This window comes from Mustela lutreola, chromosome 7 (genome assembly GCF_030435805.1).
Source record: "Mustela lutreola isolate mMusLut2 chromosome 7, mMusLut2.pri, whole genome shotgun sequence".
NCBI classification, from domain to species: domain Eukaryota; kingdom Metazoa; phylum Chordata; class Mammalia; order Carnivora; family Mustelidae; genus Mustela; species Mustela lutreola.
Window position 1 is genome coordinate 67,222,819 of NC_081296.1, and position 23,167 is coordinate 67,245,985.

A 23,167-nucleotide genomic window follows, 5' to 3' on the forward strand; every position below is an offset into this window, starting at 1 on the left:
CTCGGCGGAGCGGACGTAGAGCAGGCCGGAGGGGCGCCGCTCAGAGCCCCCGCGGGGTGCAGTCCGCGCGGGAGAGTCGGGGGCCGCGGGGCGGCGGTTCCTCGAGGCTCGGCGGGGCTGGGCTGGCGGAGCGCACCGGGCGTGGGCGGGGCCGGCAGAGCCGGGGTTAATGTCCGCCCCGCCCCGGCCGCACTGACTCAGTTTCACCAGAAACCTGAAGAGGAGGAGGCCGAGCCCCAGCGCACCCGGCACCGGGGCGGAAGCGGCGGCCGGAGCCGCGCAGGAAGCCGGGACCGGAACCTCTGCAGGCCGGGCCCCACCCCACTCACCTGCGCAGGTAACCCGGGCCCCGGAGCGCGAGGCGGGGACGGAGCGGGCTCGGAGCATGTTCGGTCCTTTGTTCGGCGCTGCTGCGTGTGTCCGGGTACGTGGGCTCCTTAGCGGTCCATCCGACGGGCTGCGGGCTCACCCGGAGTGTGCTTGACGTGGCCCGCGTCCCCTTCCTCACTCCCCGGGCGCGGGGTGCTCCCCATCCCTCCGCCTGACTTAACTCCCGGCCGGCTCGCCTCCCTTGAAGCGTCGGGCTGATCCCGTGTGTCTCCTTCCCCGTCTCCTACCCTCTTTCAGATCGTTAGCACCCTCGGAGCCCACAAGCCCGCGCAGTGAAGGTGACCCCCGTGAGGATGGCGACGGCCCAGGGGAGGATGATGGCCTGCGCCCGCCTCTCCCAGGCCCGCGTCCCAGCATTCGCCGTGTGGCTCCTGTGCGCGCTCGATCTCCTGGGCACCGAGGCTGGGCCGCCGCCCGCGCCCCCCGGGCTGCCCACGGGAGCCCCCTGCCTGGAGCGCTTTACCGCCGGGGTGCCTGCCTTCGTGCTCGATACCGAGGCCTCGGTCAGCAACGGGGCCACCTTCCTGGGCTCCCCCACCGTGCGCCGCGGCTGGGACTGCGTGCGCGCCTGCTGCACCGCCCAGAACTGCAACCTGGCGCTGGTGGAGCTGCAGCCCGACGGCGGGGAGGACGCCATTGCAGCCTGCTTTCTAATGAACTGCCTCTACGAGCAGAACTTCGTGTGCAAGTTCGCTCCCAGGGAGGGCTTCATCAACTACCTCACGCGGGAGGTTTACCAGTCCTACCGCGAGCTGCGGACCCAGGGTTTTGGCGGTAAGGACGAGGGAAACGGGTGGGATGGATTTGGGGGAAATTTAGAAAGGGGGTAGGTCACGGAGTCCTGGGGAAGGCGAGGCATCAGAAAGCAGTAAGGAAGACGGTCTCTTTCTGCCCCGACTGCTCCTTAGAAGTAGGCAGTACAAGCAGTAAACAAAGGGCAGGCTTTGAGTGGGGAGGGGAAACATTCTAGAGCCCAGACTCTGGGTCCGGAATTCAGGATGTTGAATGGGCTGGTGCTCCTGGATGTGTGTTTGGGAGAGAGGAGGCAGCTCCTTGCCAGTCCTGGTTCCTGACCGTGATATGCGTAGTCAGGAAGTGAGTTGCCTGGAGGCCGCAGGGTGACTAGGTAAGCACCCCCTGCGGAGCACTCTTCTAGGCACCTTGAGGCCCTGTTGAGTGAGCCTGGGGGAGAATTTCGGCTCTGCTGCCAGGCAGGGACAGGTTGGCTTCTGTCTGCACCCCTGTCCCCATCTGTTGGCCTTTTGGTGGTCTGGAAGAAAGGGCCAGACCCCAGATGCTAAAAGACAAGCCTGGTCAGGGGGGGGAAGGGGAAGGGATGGTGTTGTGGGCACAGGACCCAGAGGCTCTGGGGTGGGGATGAAGAGGGTTGCCCTGTGAGTCAGCCCACTGGTATGTGTACCTGGTAGGGGAGGGATGTCAGCTGTCCAGGCAGGTGTGTGTGGACCCGGTGAGCCAGTCGGGGCTCTCCCAGCTGAGGATGTGGTAGCCTTGTTTACTTCCAGGGATAAGGGCAAGGTGGGGGCTCTTCCTTCCTCCTGGGACTGAGCAGTGCACTGGGATTAGGGCCCCTCCAGAGACTCTCGTTGCCCATTTTTTCTCCCGCTGCTCTGGCCAGGTGGGGCTCCAGGGCAGGGATGGGTCACAGCTGATAACCTCTGTTAGCACTTGATAGTTGACCGATGGCTGTACCACTCAGCCTCCGACTTCGGCCTCATGACAGCCACTTCTGAAAAGGGTGCTATTAGTCCTCAGCCCACTTTTTAGATTAGGAAACTGACTCCCGTGTTAAATAATTAGCCCAGGATAGCACTGCTTATATATGGGAGACATGGGACTCAACCCAGGCAGGATCTTCAAAAGGCCCGTGCTGTTTTTCCTGCATAAGACCACCTTTTCTGGTAGAAACCTAGCACTCTGACCCAAAATAGCTCAGGAGATAACAGTCCTAGGGGCTAGGACTGGGCTGGTGCTCAGTCTGGGGGTGGCCTCAGTTCTGGAAAGTGGAAAAGAGACTGTTTAGCTTTTTCCTGGGCCAGTGTCTCTCTCTCAGGTTAAGGACCTGCTCTTCTCCCTGTCCTTCCAGTAGCTCTCCTGGCTCTCTGAGAAACGGTGGGATGAGAATTCCGGGTGGGGGAGGTGGAGAGTGGGTACCATCTCTGGGCCATGCTGGGCCACCTGAATCCCACTGGCCCAGGGCCTGAGCCTGTTCCACGAGGAAGTGGCACAGAGTGTAGGTGGTGATGACACTAATTGACCTGAGCTGCTTGTGCCTTCCTGCTCTGACAGAGGGTCCATGGGACCCCCACTCCAGAACCCAAACCTAAAACTCTGGGTTCTGGTCAGGGAGATGAGTTGGTTGGGGCTCCCTGGTCTTGAGACCAACCTTCCTCATTTGGAAACCCCCATCTCCGTGCCCCCTTCCAGACTGGCCTGTTTGCACAACACAGGGTGGAGTGGGGATTTCCTGGGTCACTGAGGAAGCTGGGTAGGGTGTGAACAGAGTGTGAGCTCCAGGCCATTTTTAAGGGTGCTGCAGTGCTCTGGGGGTGGAGGGGAGCTAGTTGGTATCAAGGAGTCCATTCTCAGATGAACCTCGCTAGAGGTTGAAGGTGGGAAAAAGCTGGACAAAGCCATCCTGGAAGCTCAGATGGATTAAGACAGGCAAGGTGGACAGAGGCTCGGGGCATCTAAACCTTTGATTCTTGCACAGGGTAGAGAAATCCTCGACAGGGTGGGTTAGCTTGTTCCCTTTCCCTGTCTGTGGCCAGGCCAGTCCAGTCCACATTCCTTTGGCCTCCCGAGCACCCTGGTCCTTCCTGCACTCCCCTCACTTGCCCTCCCCCTCTTTCTGTTGGAGGAGTGGCTTAGGAGGAGGAGTCTGTTTCCTGGAGACCTGAGGCCTGGCAGCAGTGGGAGGGGCTGGCTTTATGGCCACTCTGGCCCTTTGTCCTCTTGAGGGGGTAGGAAGTAGGGAGTGGAAGGGTGGAGCATCTGCCCCTTGCTCCCAGGGCCTGGGGCTGGGTGGATGTGGCTGGTTTGGCCCAAGGCCTGGAGCATCACTCCACTGTCCACTGGGGCTAGCCTGTTTGTCTGCTAGGGAGACTGGTGGGTGTCTTGGCTTCAGCTTTCTGAAAAATGTAATGAGGGAGGCACCCCCGTGGCCTTGTCTCAGAGGTCACCCCAGAACCTGTCCCTCTTGGACCCTTTACTGATTGCCAGCCAGGCCCCCAGAGTGTGGGTTCCATCCAGACAGGGGCTTTTCTTTCCTACTCTTCTGGTTCTGTTTCCCCACATTCCCGGGAAGCCAGGGCCTCCTTTTCTCATTCTTCTAGGCCTCCACACCTGTGTGTGATATGCTTTTCTGTGGAAACTCTCTCCTCCCATCCCTTCACTGGCCCTGTGTGTCCTGGTCTTCCCCCTTGGGTCCACCCTGTGTGAGTCTGCCTCATCAAAGAGGAATCTCTGTGACTCAGCCTCCCACTAGCGTTCTTATCTCTTACCTTCTCTTCTCCTTTCAATTCACTCTCAACGCTTGACATAACTCTCTGTAGAGCCTTACTAGAGGGCACTTCAACAATATCCATCCAAACTGTAAAAGGGGGTGCCTGGCTAACTCCGTCGGAACAGCATGCAACTCTTGATCTCAGGATGGTAAGTTCAGGCCCCACACTGGGTATAAAGATTACTTAAATGAATAAATAAATAAAAACTTTTTAAAAACCCAGTAAATGGGGGCACCTGGGTTGCTCAGTGGGTTAAGCCTCTGCTTTTAGCTCAGGTCATGATCTCAGGGTCCTGGAATAGAGCCCCACATCCGGCTCTCTGCTTAGCAGGGAGCCTGCCCCCTCCACCCCCGCTCTCTCTGCCTGCCTCTCTGCCTCCTTGTGATCTGTCAAAAAATAAAATACTAAAAAAAAAAAACCAACCCCAGTAAATGCACATAGCCCCCAACACAGTTCCACTTGCAGGAATTCATCTTGTGGCCATACTTACATGTGTGTAAACCAACTTACCAGCCAGTTACTCACTGTTTGTAACAGTGAAGAATTGGAAGCCATCTAAATGTCCATCAACACAGCCTATAATTGCATATGGTAATGCTGTTTTAATAATAATAATAAACCTGAGGCAGTATGGTTTAGTTCTTAGTAAGGAAGGGAGAGGAAAGAAAAAAAGAATCTAAATCAAGAGGAGACCGGTGTACTTGTTAATTAAGTTGTAAGTTATGGTGCATTCATATACTGAGTACTGTGCAGCCAGAAATAAAAGGAGATTGTTTCCATGTTGCTATGGAATGATTTCCAAAACATACTGTGGGAAAACCATGAAAGAGATCTCGCATGCTTCTGAATTCAGTACTATCTCTCTTGATACTCACAAACACACACAAAATAGTATGAATGGGTCTCCCACTCCCCCTGCTTGTGTTCCCTCTTGGGCTGTCTCTCTCTGTCAAATAAATAAAATCTTTAAAAAAAAAAAAAGATTTTATTTATCTCAGAGAGTAGGAGCAGGAGGGGAGGGGCAGAGTGATAAGCCGACTCCGCTTTGAGCAGGGAGCTGGGTGCGGGGCTCCATCCCAGGACCCTGAGATCATGACCTGAGCCAAAGGCAGATGCTTAACCCACTGAGCCACCCAGGTGCCTGTCTTTTGTACTTTTTGAATTTTTTATCCTACATATGTACTGCCTAAGTTAAAACAACCCTGAGATTATAAAAAGTAGTCACAATCACACTTATAAGTAGATGGGTGACTTACAGCATGGTGTCTTAGAAAGAGCTATGGAGTCAGATAGACCAGGGTCCAGATCCCAGCTCTTCTGTTCAAAAACTGAGTGGCCCCGGGCAATTCATTGAACCTCTCTGGTGTCAGTTTTCTGATCTGGAAAGGGGCAAGAATGCAGTTGTGGATGATGGTTAGGAACGCAGGTGACTTAGATCAAGGGTCAGCAAACTTCCTGTTAAGGTTCAAATAGGAATTATGTTACGCTTTGTGGCCCATATAATCTTTGTTCCAGCCACTTCAGTCTTGTAACACGAAAGCAGCCGTTGACGATATATAACCGAACAGGTGAAGCTGTATTCCAATTCATGGATGCACATTTGAAATTTAGGTGCTTTCCCGAGTCACAAAATACTAATCTTCTGAGGCGCCTGGGTGGCTTAGTGGGTTAAAGCCTCTGCCTTCGGCTCAGGTCATGGTCTCCGGGTCCTGGGATCGAGTCCCACATCAGGCTTCCTGCTCCGTGGGGAGCCTGCTTCCCCCTCTCTCTCTGCCTGCCTCCTTGCCTACTTGTGATCTCTCTCTCTCTCTCTCTCTCTGTCAAATAAATAAATAAATTCTTAAAAAAAAATACTAATATTCTGATTTTTTTCAACCATCTAAAAGTATAACGGGTAGTGGGCCAGATTTGGCCTGCAGGCCAAAGTTTGTCAGTTCCTACTGTAGATGATGATACGGTCACCAGGAGACGTTAAACTCTTGGAAGCTTTGTCAGTAAACCCAGCTCCATATCTCTCTCTATCTCTGGCCTCTCCGGAGCTCGCATGCACACTTCTGCTGTCTGCTGGTTACTCCTCTCAGTGGTCTTCCCTTCCTCAAGTTCAGCTTCTCTGATTGAACCCCACAGGTTCCCTCTCGATTGGGTTTCCTTTCTATCTGCGTCCTGGCTTCTTTTCCACCTGCCAGTGCCTGTCAGATAATGGAAGCGTCTGTCCGACATTCTTACCACATCCTCCTTTCCATTCCCTCTAATTCCAAGTATTCCCTTCGCACATGCCCTGAACTGCTGTGCTGGTCCCCTCACTGGCCTCCTCGCTTCAGAGAAGTAATTCAAGGTGGGGAGCCTGGGTGACTCAGTCAGCTGGGCATCTGCCTTCAGCCCAGGTCACAATCCCAGGGTCCTAGGATCAATTCCCGCATTGGGCTCCCTGCTCAGTGGGGGGCCTGCTTCTCCCTCTGCCGCTCCCCCTGGGTGTGCTCCTTCTCTCTGACAAATAAATAAAATCTTAAAGGAGGGGAGAAGCACCTGCATGGCTCAGTCGTTTAAGTTGTTTAAGTGTCTGCTGCCTTCGGATCAGGTCATGATCCCAGGGTCCTGGGATCGAACCCCATATCGGGCTCCCAGCTTAGTGGGGATCCTGCTTCTCCCTCTCCCTCTATCTCCCTGCTTGTACTCTCACTCTCAGTCAAATAATGAATAAATTTTTTCTTTTAAAAGGGGGGGAAGTAATTCAGGACAGCGGGATCACTTGCTATATCCTGGAGCTCAGGAGGGCCCCTTCCTCCAGACTCCTGGACCTCGATCATGCATCTAGGAAGTCCATGTCTGGTGCAGCCCTGGCCTCCAGGACTCTGCCCCTGCTCATGGCCATGGCTGTTCCCTTCCTGTAGCGCCAGTTCTTAAATGTTTGAATGTAATTTCTGCTGTGTCCCCGTCCTCTGGCTCCGCATTGAGAGTGCTTTGAGGTATGTCTCACCACGCTGGGCTCTTTCTTGACCTCCAGACCTACCTTGCGAAACCCCAGCTCCTTTTTTTTGGCTCACGTTTTCTGCTGTTATCAGTAGCACAGCACATTCTTCCCCACAACCAAACCAAAAAAAAAAAAAAAAAAAAAAAGACAAAAATTAAAGAATTAGAAACTCATTACTCCGCTGTCCACTGGGGCTCTGACTTCCTGTGGCCTCTCCCCACTTGGCGTGTCCGCTTCCTTGTCTGGGACACACACCACGCATTGCTGCATCTTGACTGGTCTTTTCTCCCATGTTGCTTCCTGGTGCTCAGTGTCATCTGCCCAGCAGGACTGGAGTCCCTCAAAGGCAGTGTCTCCCTTCCTGTAGCTGCTGAAACAAAGTACTACAAACTGGGTGACTTCAAATCACAGAATTTTTTTAAGATTTTATTTATTTATTTGAGAGAGAGAGAGAGAGAGAGATAGTGAGAGAGAGCATGAGCGAGGAGAAGGTCAGAGAGAGAAGCAGACTCCCCGTGGAGCTGGGAGCCCGATGCGGGACTCAATCCCAGTACTCCGGGATCATGACCTGAGCCAAAGGCAGTCCTCCAACCAACTGAGCCACTCAGGTGTCCCCAAACCACAGAATTTTATTGTCGCACAGTTTGAGAGGCTAGCAGTCCAGAATCCAGGTGTTGGCAGGGCCCACGTCTCCCTGAAGAGTTGGGGAGGAGGCTTCCTGGCCTCTTCCAGCTCCCAGCGGCTCCAGATGTACCTTGGCTGTGGCTGCATCACTCTCATCTCTAACTCCGTCTTCACACGGCTTCCCTTCACTCTGTTTTCTCCTCTTCTGTCTTCTGTAAAGACACGTGTCATTGGATTGGCCTAGCCAGCTTCACGGCCTAACCGCGAATGATCTCATATGGAGATGCTTAACTTTGTTGCTTCTGCCAAGACCCTTTTTCCAGAGAAGGTCACATTGACAAGTTCTGGAGTTAGACATAGGTATGTAGTCTGGGTCCCAGCATTCATCCTAGTACAGGCAGGAATCCTGCTTTGATCTTGTTTCTCCCAAGCCCCTAACTTCAGACTGAGGGAAGCCGCAGGAACAGGCATTGTCAGACTGAGGGAGGGTGTGACTCCCTGAAGAACCCTCGTAAGGGGGAGGCAGAGTCTGTCTGCGGTGCCAGAGGCAGGCACTCTCCTCCCATGGCTGCGAGCTCTGGGACACCAAGGCTTGCCATGTTGCTGCCCAAGGACTCTGTGCTTCAGACCTCTACCAGGCTGGCCTTCCCAGCCAGCAATCCAGACCAGCAGAATGAGGGGTAATACTGTTACTTGGCTTTTCAAAAAATATTGTAACTTGAACTTTTTTTTTTTTTTTTAAGATTTTTATTTATTTATTTGACAGACAGAGATCACAAGCAGGCAGAAAGGCAGGCAGAGAGAGAGGAGGAAGCAGGCACCCTGCTGAGCAGAGAGCTGGATGCAGGGCTCGAGCCCAGGATCCAAGCAGAAGGCAGAGGCTTTAACCCACTGAGCCACCCAGGCGCCCCTTACTTTAACTTTTTAAAGCAGTTAGCACAAGTACCTGGTTGTTACAGAAAATGGGAATAAGCTCCTCTGTCGTGTATATTTTTTCCTTATTTGTGATCAAATGGCACGTGCTGTTCCGTATTTTGCTTCCAGAAGCGGTTTTACACTAAAAATGCCTTCAGTGGGTGCCTGGGTGGCTCAGTCGCTTAAGCATCTGCCTTGAGCTCAGGTCATGATCCTGGGGTCGGGATTGAGCCCCGTGTTGGGTTCTTTGCTCAGCAGGGAGCCTGCTTCTCCTCTCCCTCTGCCCCTTCTCCCCTGCTCATGCTCTCTCTCTCACTCTCTCAAATAAATAAATAAAATCCTTAAAAAAAAGATGCCTTCAGTATATCAAAGACACATCTAAAAAGAGGTCAGGATGCTGATTTAGTTGTGAGCCCCTGCCTGGGCCATGCGCATGCTGCTAAGCCCCTGTGTGGCTCCGTATTGTTCCCCACTTCAGGAGAGCTCTGGTCCATTCTGTGAGAGTTGACCTGACCTTACCTTCCTCTTCAGCGTCCCGGATCCCCAAGGTCCGGGCAGGCATAGACTTGAAGGTGCAGCCCCAGGAACCCTTGGTGCTGAAGGACATGGAGAACACAGATTGGTATCTACTACAGGGTGACACAGATGTCAGAATAGAGGTGAGACACTGGACTGGCTCCCTGACTCCCACTTCAGTTCTCCAGGGCCCCCTTTCCAGGGCCACAGGCCAGTCTGAGCTTCCAGATGGGTGGGGTGGATAGAAACCAAGGATCCCCTTAATACCAAGCCCCTGTGCCCTCCCTTTGGGGGTGGCTGTGTGGCAGGGAGGACCTGGGGCAGCCCAACGGCATCCGGGGTCCCAGCCTCACGGCTCTTCCTGTGTGTAGAAGAATGAGCCGGACCAGGTGAAGCTGTGGGGACTCAAGGAAGGCACCTACGTGTTCCAGCTGACAGCGACCCATTCCAACCAGCCAGAGAGCATGACCAATGTCACAGTTACTGTGCTATCCCCCAAGCAGACAGAAGGTGAGGGAGGGGGTAGGGAGGCCGTTCGTGGAGCCAGCCCTCTCTGTTGATGGGGCCCCTCACAAGCTTTCCCTTCCCCCCAGAATATTGCCTCGCGTCCAGCAAGGTGGGCCGCTGCCGCGGTTCCTTCCCCCGCTGGTACTACGACCCCAAAGAACAGATTTGCAAGAGTTTCGTTTACGGAGGTTGCTTGGGCAATAAGAACAACTATCTTCGGGAAGAGGAGTGCAAGCTAGCCTGCAGGGATGTGCAAGGTGGGCCTTTAGGGGGTAGCTTTGGGGCTCAGGTGACTTTCCCCGTGGGTGGTCTCTCCGAAGGTCAGGGCAGTGGGTGGGGGAGTCCTCCATTTCCAGGCGCCCCTGTCAGCTCATTCCTGCCAGGACCTGGCACTGACTCCTCACTCATCTGTTTTCTTTCTTCTAGGCCCCTCACTGGAAAGGCACGGTCCGGGTGAGCTTTGCTCCTTTCCCCATTCCCCTCACCTCGGCTTTCACCTCACCTCACCTTGGCTTTGTCGCCACCCCAGCTCCCTTTGCCCAGTCCATTCCTGCCCTCATAAGATGTGGAAGGACCACAAGTGTCCCACCTCTTGCTGCCCAGCACCCTGTCAAGATCTGCCCAGTGTGTGCGGGAGGGCTTGTGGGGGGCGGGGGTGCCAGTCGTGGAGCAGGGGACATGTCATAATGCCATGTTGGGGTAGAGGAGGCCAGGTCGATGATGGACTCTTGGTACCTGGTGACCTGTGCTTGAGCCTGACCTCACCCTTACTGCCGTCCTGCCCCACCCAGTGTGCTCTGGCACCTGTCACCCCGCCGAGTTCCGCTGCCGCAACGGCTGTTGCATTGACAGCTTCCTGGAGTGTGACGACACTCCCGACTGCCCCGACGCCTCCGACGAGGCCACCTGTGAGAAATGTGAGGCCTAGGAGAGGGAGGGGTGGTGGGCCAGGGTGGGGGAGGCCTGCACTGTGCACCCTGCACCCCGGGGGAGACCCCTGTGGGGCCTGGGCCTCTGAACTTTCATCTTTGCAGACACCAATGGCTTCGAGGAGCTCCAGAACATCCACTTCCGCAGTGACAAAGGTGAGATTCTCCCCTGTGCCCAGGGTCGGGACAGAGGCCGGCACTGCTGTCTTCTCTCACTGCTCCAGGGTGCTTGAGGGGCCTGCTGGGTGTATCCCCTGCAGGTAGAAAGCTGGTGGGCAACTAAGCTCTCTTCATTTCCATGTTTCCCAAGCATGGGTCCTCCTCGTAACACCTTCAGAGATTGAACCATGCCTGCATATAACCGAGACGTGATTTACTTAGCATTTTTCCTATAAATCAAGTACTTTGTTTTTTTAAGAGTTAATTTACTTGAGGGGCACCTGGGTGGCTCAGTGGGTTGGGCCTCTGCCTTCGGCTCAGGTCATGATCTCAGCGTCCCTGGATCGAGCCCCGCATCGGGCTCTCTGCTCAGTGGGGAGCCTGCTTCCCTCTCTCTCTGCCTGCCTCTCTGCCTACTTGTGATCTCTCTGTCAAATAAATAAATAAAATCTTTAAAAAAAAAAAAAAAGAGTTAATTTACTTGAGAGAAAGAGAGAGAGAATGAGCAGGAAGGAGGGGCAGAGACAGCGAGAGAGAGAAAAGCAGATTTCCTACCGAGCAAGCAGGAATCCTAGTATCCTGGGCTCAATCCCAGGACCCCGAGATCATGACCTCAGCCGAAGGCAGACGCTTAACCAACTGAGCCACCAGGTGCCCAAAGTCAAGTACTTTTTAAACTTAATGTATTATAAATAAACAAACAATGTATTAAAGGAAATATCATCTCACTAGCATATATGGAAAGCCACTATTACATGCTGCAAATCGAGATGAACTATTAAAATAGCCATAATAGGGACACCTGGGTGGGTCAGTTGGTTGGACAACTGCCTTCGGCTCAGGTCATGATCCCGAGACGAGTCCCACATGGGGCTCCCAGTTCCGTGAGGAGTCTGCTTCTCTCTTTGACCTTCTCCTCGCTCATGCTCTCTCTCACTGTCTCTCTCAAATGAATAAATAAAATCTTTAAAATAAATAAAAAATAAAATAAAATAGCCATAATAAAACAATGTTAATAGGGGTGCTAGGTCGCTCAATGAGTTAAAGCCTTTGCCTTCAGCTCAGGTCATGATCCCAGGGTCCTGGGATCGAGCCCCGAATTCGGCTCTCTGCTTGGCAGGGAGCCTGCTTCCAATCCTCTCTCTCTGCCTGCCTCTCTGCCTACTTGTGATCTCTGTCTTTCAAATAAATAAAATCTTAAAAAAAAATGTTAATAAATTTTAGCCCTTAGCCCCGATAGGGCTCAGATCCTGAGCCTTCTTTGTTAAAAGATAGACCATCCAAAAAAAATAATAATAATAATAATAAGATAGACCATCCAGTGTTAAAGAAAATGAAAATAAATAAATAATTAAATAACAATAAAAAAACAGTTACACAGGGACGCCTGGGTGGCTCAGTTGGTTAAGCAGCTGCCTTCGGCTCAGGTCATGATCCCAGCGTCCTGGGATCGAGTCCCACATCGGGCTCCTTGCTCCGCAGGGAGCCTGCTTCTCCCTCTGCCTCTGCCTACCACTCTGTCTGCCTGTGCTCGCTCTCACTCTCTCTCTCTCTGACAAATAAATAAATAAAATCTTTAAAAAAAAAAAAAAAAAAAAAAAACAGTTACACAAGTCAGTGGAGGGTATTTCTAGACCTAAAATTGTCCCGGATCTGTCTTCCTTGCTTCTGGCAAAACTGCCAGAAGGGCCAGCTGTTTCTGGGGCCCCCTGAAGCCCTCCCTGTGTCTCAGCATGAGGCAGGAAGCAGTGACCCTGTGGAGCCTGGTGAATGGCAGCAGAGAGGCCCCCCATGGACCCGCTCACCCCTTGGCCTGCTCTGTACCCCCCAGGGCACTGTGTGGACCTGCCAGACACTGGCCTTTGCCAGGAGAACATTCCACGCTGGTACTACAACCCCTTCAGTGAACGCTGTGCCCGCTTTACCTATGGTGGCTGCTACGGCAACAAGAACAACTTTGAGGAGGAGCAGCAGTGTCTTGCGTCCTGTCGTGGTGTCTCCAGTGAGCTGGGCAGTGGGGCTCAGGAGGCGGGGCGGGAAAGGGCTCAGCTAGAACACTGTGCTCTGTCTCCAGGCCTGGGCCAGTCCTGGCTCATCATCAGAGTACCCGGAATGGGGGTGGCGGAGGGTGGCAGTGGGTGGTCTGGGATGCTGAGGAGCAGCTGAGTCTCAGAGCCTTGAGTATTGATTTGTTTCTCTCCTCATCCTTTTGTAGAGAAGGATGTTTTTGGGCTCCGGCGGGAAACCCCCATTCCTAACATAGGTGAGCCCTGGTCTGCCCTCTCACGGACGGGTGGGTGTCCTCCCCAGGATTAGCTCCGTGTGATCAGTGCTGACTGCTGAAACCTGTGTCGAGAAGGATCCTGAGGTTGGCTAAAGGGACAGAGTGCCCATAGCCACAAGCAGAGGAAGGAAGCATGGGAAAGTGCATGTCATATGTTTGCCATCAGAGTTCCAGGCCTTTCCTTGAGCTCCTGATGGAACCCAGCTGCTCATTCGCTGGAGGCCATTCCACACCTGGCATCCATCTGACTCGGTCCATCTGCACAGAGTGGGGGTGGGCATCAGAGCTGAGCAGGCCTTGGGAGCTTGCCTCCATTATGCCCCTTCTTCCCCCAGGCTCCGTGGAGGTGGCCATTGCGGTCCTCCTGGTCACCTGCATCGTGGTGGTGACAGCCCTGTTGGGTTACTGCTTCTTCAAGGACCAGAGGAAGGGCCTCCACAGATACCGCCACCGCCGCCAACACCACCACCCTCAGCCCCCTACCCCTGCCAACTCTACCGTCTCCACCACAGAGGACACGGAGCACCTGGTCTATAACCATACCACCCGGCCCCTCTGAGCCTGGGGCTCTCGCAGTCTCTTTCCAGCTCTTGCCTGTCCCTGCTTCCTCCTCACCAAGATGGAAGCCTGGGCCGGGGAAAACTGCGGGACCAGACTCCTACAGCCTGGTTCCCAGGCCCACTCTGCTTCTGAGGCAGGGCTCTAGCCCCTCTGGGAGACATCTCAACGAAGCTTAGGCCTCCCATTCCTGACAAAGCTCCAGGGTCTAGGAGGAGCCGAAAACCTTTGAGCCAAGTCCCACACACAGATGGACCTGTTTGCCTAGGATTTCAGAAGAAGTTGGAGTTTTGTTTCTTGGTCACAGTGGCCTGTCCCCACCCTGTGGCATTGGGAAGGGGCCTGTGGTAATGTCAGAAACTGGAGACCCCCCAAGCCCTCCTCTTCCCACTCTGCACAGACCAGGGCTAGGGTCAAGGACGTCCCTGTATATTTTGTGCTGTAAAGTTGCTTTTTTGTTTATTTAATGTCATGGGGATGGGTAAGAGGAGTGGAAAGAGGCTGCCTCTTCCCTTCCTCTAAGAACGAGGCCTGGCCCCACCAGCCAGCAGCTGCTGTGTCCTCCCCACATGCCCCAGGGCTCTCAGGCATCACACCCCCACCCGCTCCCCTGCCTTCCACAGGCCCCAGTCCACCCACAGGGTAATAAAATGGTTGGTTCCGTGAGGTTGCTGCCTCTGCTCTGTGGGGCAGGAGAGGGACAGGGCTGCTGGGGAAGGGGGGAGGCGGTGGAGTGGGACCGCCCTGTACAACCGGTTTGGTGGTTCCCGCTTTGGCCACCTTGCTTAGCAGGTTTTCCCACCCTTCCCGAAACTGCCCTCAGCCCCTGAGGGTGGAAAGAATTGCCGAGTTTGACCACCAGAGGGGAGGGTTGAGGGCCATGGAAGAAGGGGGCCCAGGGAGGCTGCTGTACTGCCTGGTAGCATTATGTCTTCCTGGTTTGAGCCATGTCAAGCCTGCTTGGTTGCCCGGGCAGATCCTGAGTGCTGTGTGTAGTGGGGAACTCAGGGGCAGGGAGGGAGCATGGCCTTGAGCTCTGGGTCTTCACTCCTATTGGTGTGGGGGCCTAGGTCACCACTGTCTCCCCTGTACCCCCCCCCCCCCACCAAAGAAGTTTTGGCCTCTTTACAGGAGTGTTACTGCTTGCTCCCCAGGCTTTGAGCTCCTGCCCAAGGGCCTTTAACTGAGGTACTCCACCCCATACCCCGCTGTGTTTCAGCCAGTTTTTGTTTGGTTTCAAAAACAAAAACAAAAAAAACCCATCCTTTCATTAATTTCTTAAACAAATAATATATTGAGCTTCTATGTGCCCTACACCTCCAATCGGATATTGTCAAGCATGCAGGAAGCATTGCGTAAGTGCTTTATGTATCTTAAGTTCTTTCCTGGCACCCAGCCCTGTGATGAGGGAAGGTACTATTATTATCCCCCATTTTCCAGGACGCTGACTCAGCAGAGTTCCCAGGGTCTTATAGGTACTGAGGACCGGGTTCAAATCCTAACATGGCTCCTAGTCTTACCTAAGAGATACTTTTGGACTATAATAATTGCTGTACAGAAAAATAACATGGAGGAGCACCTGGGGGGCACAGTCGGTTGGGCATCCAGCTCTTGGTTTCAGCTCAGGTCATGACCTCAGGGTCATGGGATTGAGCTCAGCTTCAGGCTCCAAGCTTGGAATGGAGTCTACTTGGGTTTCTCTCTTACTCTCCCTCTGCCCCTCCTGCCCATGCTCTCTCTAAATCTTAAAACAAAACATGAAGATGCGAAAGGTTGGGGGTACAAATGATTGCAGGTAAGGGTACATATTTGACTCCTGGAAGTGTACAGCTCCATGAATTTCCATAACCACATGCATCCAGGAGGCAAGCACCCGGATCAGGAAGCAGAACCTTGGGCGCCTGGCGGGCTCGGTTGGTTAAGTGACTGCCTTCAGCTCAGGTCATGATCCTGGAGTCCCAGGATGGAGTCCTGCATCGAGCTTCCTGCTCAGCCGGGAGTCGGCTTCTCCCTTTGACCTCCCCCTCATGCTTGCTTGCTCGCTCTCTCAAATAAAATCTTTTTAAAAAGCAGAACTTTTCCTCTGCAGCCAATTAAGCCGACTGTGCTCTTTGTCTGTGGGGGCCCAGTGTGCCATGGCTGCAAACAGTAGCCTCCTCGGTAGTGTATGCAGCCTGTTGATTGTATGGGTTGCCCTAAGGGACCTTGGAGACAGCCCTTTTGGTGGATGCTGGGGTCTGACCTCATGGCTATCTCCAATTTAGGCTGCAGACAGGTATGCGGGGTGCCTTTGGAAAGCCCCAGGGCACAGTAGCCAGGGTCCACATTGGCCAAGTCATCATGTCCATCCGTACCAAGCTGCAGAACAAGGAGCATGTGATTGAGGCCCTACGCAGGGCCAAGTTCAAGTTCCCTGGCCGCCAGAAGATCCACATCTCCAAGAAGTGGGGCTTTACTAAGTTCAATGCGGATGAATTTGAAGACATGGTGGCTGAAAAGCGGCTTATCCCAGATGGCTGTGGGGTCAAATACATCCCTAACCGTGGTCCCTTGGACAAATGGAGGGCTCTGCACTCATGAGAACCTTAGCACTACCCCTTCCCGTCATATTCATGCCCACCAATAAATCCAACTTCCTGTCTGTCAAAAAAAAAAAAAAAAAAAGCAGAACTTTTCTAGCACCCCAGGATGAGCCTCCTTTTGACTGTTAACACACTACTATGTTCTTGTAACTGTCACGCACTCAACCTGGACCACATCCTACTTCTCAACTTTTGGCTGAATTGTTCTTCCCCAAAGGCTCCCATGCTCGCTCAGGTGGGAGACACCCCCTGAGCAGAGAGTGCTCCCTTCTCTCTGTCTCCTTATCTGTCTTCCCTCTAGGTTGTGAACTCCTGGAGACAACAGATGGTATCTTTGTAGTCTCGGGTCTCCATCACCCCACATCCCCTCCATGACCTTAGTAAATGGTAGTAGATAGACGGCAGGGGCAAGTCTCATTACTCTGGTGCCCCCCCATTTCAGAGGATATTGAATTTTGGCTTCCAATTCTGCCAGCCATTCATCTATCCTTCAAGACTCCAAATGGTTTCGGTTTCTCTAGTGCCCCTAGCCCTGGGGATAACCCCCATTATCCCTTGGATCTCTGCAGAACCTCCAAGGCTGAGGTGATGAATGACTCATGAAATTCTGTAGCCCAATGCCTCCAACAGTGATCAACGAAAAATAAATGCTTGTTTGTTGGACAGAAAGGAACATCCCCCTCTTAGGGAGGGGTGGAGATGAGGTGAGACGATGCCAGACAAAGTGCCATCTCCGGTAAGATCAGGGGTGCAGGGAGGATTCTGCCCGGTCAGCTCCGACAACGGGAAGAAGGAGCGCACAGGGGCCGCTAGGGGGCACTCTGACCACTATCAGGCGCTGTGTTTTCGCAGAAAGCGTTTGAGCAAGGGTACACAGTCCCAGGCAGGCAGCAGGTGTGGAACCACAAAAGCTGAGACACAGCCTCCACTCTTCTAGAACTTACACTAGAGCGCAAGCAAAAGGAATGCAAATACTGTTAGAAACAGATTGGTTCCCAAATCGCTTGTTTCGGTGACTTTCCCAGCCATCCTCTTTTCCATGACCACCCTTTCTCAGAACTTGCACATCTCCATTCCTTTGCACAGGCTGTTGCCCCTACTTCAAATGCCTTTCTCCCAGAAAGCCTCTACTCCTCAAAAAGTGTTTGCTGTTTCTCTAGCCAAAGCCCATTGCTGCCCTCTCCACTCTCCTGCATTGTACAGCTATTGTACAGCTCTGGGGCATGCGTGGCCCGTGGTAGTGTAGGTCTGCCCTCATCTGGAGGAGGCTCCTCTGGCAGGCCTGGGGATGGGCTTCTTCTTCTTCTTCTTCTTCTTTTTTTTTATAGTAAGTTCATTTATTTACGTGATCTCTATACGCAATACGGGGCTTGAGCTCACGACCATAAGATCAAGGGTCACATGCTCCTCTGAGCCAGTCAAGTGCCACAGGGATGGAGTCTTATTTACTTCAGTGTCCCCCATGCCAGGCCATGCTTGGCAATACAAAGTGTCTAACAAAAGGCTGTTGAATACAATGGAGGCTGGTCGAGCCATGGAAATTAAGAGGGATGTTGAGAAATGGCTTCATGGGGGAGTTATAAAAAGAGATGAGCAGGCGGGTGTGGGTGTTTCAGGCACAACAAAGCATAGTGAGCAAAAGCCAGACAGTGAAGACCATGGGTCTCATTTTGACCAATGAGCTGCTCAATTTGACTCAAACCCTGAGAGGGAAAGCCAGGAGCCTGGTGGAGAGAGGCAATATTGGTGAATATGTTGGTGAAGACAGATTTGAGCCGGGGAAGGAACGATTCAAACTCAGCTTTAAGGAGTGGTTAGGTAAGCTGGTCATATCACTAGAGGTCACACGATGGGAGAGGAAAAGAGGGAGAAAAGCCACACCAAGTAAATGAGGGTAACCTGTGTAAAGTACATTAGATGTGAAGGAAAGCTAATCGAAAAGTTCCATGCTATGGGGCGCCTGGGTGGCTCAGTGGGTTAAGCCGCTGCCTTTGGCTCAGGTCATGATCTCAGGGTCCTGGGATCGAGTCCCACATCGGGCTCTCTGCTCAGTGGGGAGCCTGCTTCCCTCTCTCTCTCTCTCTCTCTCTCTGCCAGTCTCTCTACCTACCTGTGATCTCTCTCTGTCAAATAAATAAATAAAATCTTAAAAAAAAAAAAAAAAGAAAGAAAGAAAAGTTCCATGCTGGCAGCCAATCATGCTTTGATGCAAACAGCAGTTTAGCTTCTTTGATTAGTTACTAACATTTAAAGATTCAGGAAAATTCTTTTTTTTTTTTTAATCTGCTTTTCTAGCTTTTTGTGAAAACTTGGGAGATTGGCAATCTGGGGCTCACATTCCTACAGCAAACCAGGCACTGAGTTTGGGTTCTCCTGAGCTGGGCAGACACTGAGCCATCCATAGCCTCTACCCAGCCCACCACTCCTGGCATTCATCAACTTTGGGGCCCACATCATCTTATCCCCTCTAACCCAACATATGTTCCAATATTGGGGAGTTTTCTCTAAAATTTATTGATCCCAACAGTTCCAATAAACACTGACAAAACTGAATTGTTTCTCCTGAAATCATCCCTGCCCACTTAAAAAAAACAACCCTGAATCAGGAGTGGTTTGCCCTATTGTACAAGACCTCTCCCTTCCCCACCCATCTGCTATACTACAGCCTGGGAAGGCACTTTCCAGTTCCCCTTGGAGCGGGTGCTGTCAGTAGCCCTATCTGATAGTCCCAACCCCAGAAGTCCAGGCTGGGGGGAAGAAGGGGAGGCCGGTAGGGTCCAGAGTCTCCCACAGGGTCCCCCAGAACATCTGCCTTTTCTAACCCCCAACTACAGGGTCATCTGGGGGTTCCATCAGTGGATCCCGGAACCAAGATGACCAAGAAAATAAAGCAAGAAAGAAATCAAGAGGCTCCTTGTGGCAGAGTTTAAAAAGGGGTGCTATATGTTTAGAACAAAACTAAAAAAGGGTATTTAACCAAATGTTCCCTCTCATTGATAAAATTACAGGTGTTTTTTGTTTCCCTTTGGTCAGCCTGCATTTTCTACATTTTCTATAAGAAATGTCTATTGCTTTTGTAATAAAAAGTTACTGGTTTGAAAAAGTATCCACGTATATTCCAGTAAGAAACAAACCTTCAGACCATGCCCCAAAACCATGATGGTTTGTGATGGGATGGAGACAGTGGGGAAGGAAAAGAGGAGAGAGCTTCTGAGATCTAGGGAAGGGAGAGACTGCAAGACTTGGAGTCTGGAGTATGAAAAGGGAGAAACTGAGTCAGCAGAGTCTGCAGGTTTTCTGTCCTGGGAGCCTGGGCGGGTGACACTGCTGCCCACAGAAACAGGGCTGTGTGGGCAGGGCAGTCTCGAGAGAATCATAAAGATGAGGGGCCCCCAGGTACCAGAATGAGACTGGTTTTATTGATTTTATCGTTGGTTACTTAGTTTTTGTTTGCTTATGCCTTGCCTTCCTGAGGAAGGATTTTTTTTTTTTTTTTTTAAACTGGTTTGGGAACACTCTTTTTTTTTTTTTTTTTTTTTTTAAAGATTTTATTTATTTATTTGACAGAGAGAAATCACAAGTAGACGGAGAGGCAGGCAGAGAGAGAGAGAGGGAAGCAGGCTCCCTGCCGAGCAGAGAGCCCGATGCGGGACTCGATCCCAGGAGCCTGAGATCATGACCTGAGCCGAAGGCAGCGGCTTAACCCACTGAGCCACCCAGGCGCCCCCTGAGGAAGGATTTAAAAGCAGCTTAAAAGTCTCTATAAAGTATGAAATAACATGAGTATAAAGTAGGTGGAAGACAAAAAAGAGCATGAAGGAACATTTAAAAAGACCAGGAATAGGGGGCCTGGGTGGCCCAGTCGGTTACACGTGTGCCTTCAGCTTAGGTCATGATCTCAGGGTCCTGGGATCCAGCCCCACATCAGGCTCCCTGCTCAGTGGGGAGCCTGCTTCTCCCTCTCCCTCTGTCTACCTCTCTGCCTACTTGTGCTCTCTCTCTGTCAAATGAATAACAAGGCCAGGAACAAGGCAAAAACATACAAGTTTTGTAGTCTCTGGGCCACAGGCTCAGCTCTGCAAGTTTCCAGCTGTAGATGTGTCGGGGCAAGGGCCAAGCACTCCAGTTGGGAGGGTCTGGGCTCAGAGGAGAAGGCAGAGCTCCTGGATTTGGGAGTAGGCTGGGGAGGGGGACATGGAAGGGTGGGAGACTTTTGGGGGAGAAAAAACACTCTGAACCCTGAGACAGAGCCTTTGCTTAGAAGGAGAGGACCCGGAGGAGTAGTGGTTAGAGAGGTGGTTGGAGTTGGGGGGCGGGAGACCCGGAAGAGAGCAGTTCAAAGGTGAAGAGTTTCAAAGCCCACCAGGGTTGGGAAGGAGCCAAATGAGGGAGAGGAGCCAGGTGGAAACCTGAGGAAGGTGGGGAGTGGAGGTGAGGGCAGGGGCGGGGACAGTTGCAGGTGTAGTGAGGACTGGGGGCAAGAGCCACTTTCCATAGGCAGCTGTGGGAGGAAGAGAGGACTGTGCCAGGTTTTAAACATGGAGAGAGAGGCCCAAGGTACAGGGCGAATCAAACACTGCAGGCGTGCAACAGATTCTTTTTTTTTTTTTTTTAAGTTTTTATTTATTTATTTATTTGATAGAGATCTCACAAGCAGGCAGAGAGGCAGGCAGAGAGGCTGGCAGAGAGAAAGGAGGAAGCAGGCTCCCCACTAAGCAGAGAGCCCGATGCGGGGCTCGATCCCAGGACCCTGGGATCATGACTCGAGCTGAAGGCAGAGGCTTTAACCCACTGAGCCACCCAGGTGCCCCTTTTTTTTTTTTTTTTTAAGATTTTTATTTATTTATTTGACAGAGAAAGATCACAAGTAGGCAGAGAGGCAGGCAGAGAGCGAGAGAGGGAAGCGGGCTCCCCGCTGAGCAGAGAGCCTGATGTAGGACTGATCCCAGGACCCTGAGATCATGACCCGAGCCGAAGGCAGTGGCTTAACCCACTGAGCTACCCAGGCGCCCCAGTGCAACAGATTCTACTACTGACTCCCTAACTCATTTGCGGTTGTCTTCCTAGCGGATTTTCTCTGACCCCCTTCCCTTCTCCCATGTGATCCCTTTTGCAACCAGTGTAGGACTTGAGTTCATCAGACTGACCAGGATCTGTCTGTGACTCTTAAAAAGAAGTCCATCATAGTCTATGGAAAGTAAAGGACTAGACGACAAGATCCTTTCTATCCCCTAAACCATGATGCTGGCCTCTGATTATAGACTTGGGATCCCTGAGTGCAGAGTGGAGGGGGGTTGTCAGAGTCAAGTTATTGAGGCCCAGAGAGGGGCAGGGACTGGTGCAAGGTCATGCAGCCAGTGGTGGAGGACAGAGCGAAGCCAGTATTCCTGAGCCCCAAACTTTTTGCTCTAACATCATTTTCTCCAGATGATGAGACTCCTGGCTTCAGTTTTTGTCCTTTCTCTGGAAGTGGGACAAAGGAGCCAGGAGCCAGGCCAAGAAGTTGTCAGGGCTGGTCCCAGGCCCCAGAATGCTGGGAACCCAAGGTCCACACCCATGTAAACATGGGCCAGCACTGATACCTCTTGCTTGGTTCTCAATAGCTTCCTCCAAATCAGCTCCCCACTATTATCTTGATTATCCCCACAGGTCCCCTGGGAGCCAGGGAGGGGCAGAAAGTATTAACCCCACTTCACAACAAAGAGAAACTCAGACAAGGAGGAAGGCAGTAATTTGCCCAAAGTTGCCCAGCAAGTCAGGATGGGGCTGAAACAGGAGCGCGCATGGGAGATGGGGTCGTCAGCAGAGCATATGATCCATTGGGCAGGGGTGGGGTGGTGCCCCAGGATCCAAGGGTCCCCTGTCTCACTAGGACAGAGGTCTCTCTGCTTGCTCCCCAACTGCCTCAGAGTACTGGAGAGGGGAAGCAGATGGGCAGAAGCCGCAGAACATGGCCACAGGTCAGAGGGAGGAAGCCGTCGTGGGTCAGGTGTCCTTGGGTGGGGTCTGTGCTGGCTGATTTTCCACCAGCTTCAAGGGGCCCAGGGAACTTCTATGCCCCCACTGGGCCCAAGGGCCCCCCTGACATCCCTCATTGCCAAGGGGCCAGGGAGTCATCTGCACACCTGGGGAGAGAGGCAGACTGATGCAGGTGAGGGTCAAGGAGGCCCTCTTTGCTGATGACAACCACGGGCTCTGCCTTCCAAAGGGATCACAAGTCCGATGACCATAAGGACAGTGACTAATAGAGCTCCCTTCAATCTCAAAAATATCCTGAACCTGACAATGAATTTCATGGTCATTCCAATTATGGGACAAATCCTCTGTTCAATGGAGAAAGCCTTGAAAATATTACACAAGGAGAACAGGCCTGGTTCAGTGCTGACTTCTTTCCCCCCATCCTACCTCCAGCCCTGTCTCCCTCTGCCCCACTCCCCAGCCCTGGACAACTGAGTCTGTCCCAGAAACCACAACTCCCAGCCCCGCCCTCTAAGAGAATCATTTCTAGAGCTAACGGGGCAGAAACCTAGAGCCCTAGGTGGCTCCCTAGAAAGAGGCCTGGACCCAGGGTTAAGAAACCCAGGTCCAAGGCCCAGCTCAGGCTTCACCTTAATCAGGGGGCTCTGTGCTTCGGTCTTTTCATCTGTAAATTGGAGCTAAGGAGAAGTTCAGTTGTAAGAACAGCAGGTGATCCCGGAGGAGATAAGGCCACCCAGGCATTGCAGCAATGTGAGGCAGAAAGCTGTGATTCCCGGGGACAGCCAGCGCTGCCCAGGAAGTCACTCCCTGCTGTTGCCACAGGGTGACTCATGGGGCCCCTCGGCGGGCTGAGTCGTGCTCCCTATGGTGGATCTGGCCCAGGTCCAAGGAGGGCGCTGACAGTGCGGCCCTGCTGGGAGCCCGGTCTCCTGGCAGCCACATACGGTGGGCAGGTCTGACCTGGGAGAGCCGCGGTTACCGACTGCCTGGGGCCTGGGCTGGTTGCAAAAGGGGCTGGTGTTCCTGACGCAGTCTGCTTTCGGTCTCACTCACTCTCCCAAGCCGGTTCCCAGGAGAACGGGGGAACTCGGGGAGGGTGCGTCACCCCCGCCCTGGGCACCTCTGTGCTCCCAGGGGGAAAGCAAGCCAGGCACACCTCCTTTCGCGTGTACACACACTCACACGACAGCCCAGGCCCAGTATGCTTGCCAGGCACAAGGAAGCACACA

The 23,167-nt window shown here is 52.8% G+C and overlaps 2 protein-coding genes and 1 non-coding gene across 4 annotated transcripts; all 3 read left to right on the forward strand.

Annotated features, from left to right (window-relative positions):
- The first annotated feature begins 208 nt into the window (after window positions 1–208).
- On the forward strand, window positions 209–14,043 carry SPINT1 (serine peptidase inhibitor, Kunitz type 1). 2 transcript variants are annotated; one of them, XM_059181179.1, is made up of 11 exons: window positions 209–337; window positions 628–1,164; window positions 8,956–9,083; window positions 9,312–9,450; window positions 9,534–9,704; window positions 9,874–9,900; window positions 10,239–10,364; window positions 10,482–10,532; window positions 12,367–12,537; window positions 12,751–12,798; window positions 13,155–14,043. In XM_059181179.1, exons 2-11 carry the CDS (start codon window positions 684–686, stop codon window positions 13,376–13,378), a joined length of 1,566 nt encoding a protein of 521 aa, XP_059037162.1. In that variant the 5' UTR covers window positions 209–337; window positions 628–683; the 3' UTR covers window positions 13,379–14,043. The 2 variants fall into 2 exon arrangements, with proteins under 2 accessions (XP_059037162.1, XP_059037161.1); XM_059181178.1 differs by having other exon boundaries at window positions 295–424.
- Window positions 14,044–15,460: 1,417 nt separating this feature from the next.
- Window positions 15,461–15,594, forward strand: LOC131837718 (small nucleolar RNA SNORA70). The gene has a single exon (XR_009356309.1). It is a non-coding gene; the product is annotated as a small nucleolar RNA SNORA70 (small nucleolar RNA).
- LOC131836127 (large ribosomal subunit protein uL16-like) lies at window positions 15,580–16,018 on the forward strand. Its single transcript, XM_059181188.1, has one exon. It carries the CDS (start codon window positions 15,655–15,657, stop codon window positions 15,955–15,957), a length of 303 nt encoding a protein of 100 aa, XP_059037171.1. The 5' UTR covers window positions 15,580–15,654; the 3' UTR covers window positions 15,958–16,018.
- The last annotated feature ends 7,149 nt before the right edge of the window (window positions 16,019–23,167 follow it).

Bases quoted from the DNA above. Each gene is read 5' to 3' on its own strand.
- SPINT1 (XM_059181179.1), top strand. From the start codon at position 684: ATGGCGACGGCCCAGGGGAGGATGATGGCCTGCGCCCGCCTCTCCCAG. The intron at 9,901-10,238 runs GTGAGCTTTGCT...TGCCCCACCCAG, and splicing joins ACTGGAAAGGCACGGTCCGG to TGTGCTCTGGCACCTGTCAC. The intron at 12,538-12,750 runs GTGAGCTGGGCA...ATCCTTTTGTAG, and splicing joins GTCCTGTCGTGGTGTCTCCA to AGAAGGATGTTTTTGGGCTC.
- LOC131836127 (XM_059181188.1), top strand. From the start codon at position 15,655: ATGCGGGGTGCCTTTGGAAAGCCCCAGGGCACAGTAGCCAGGGTCCAC.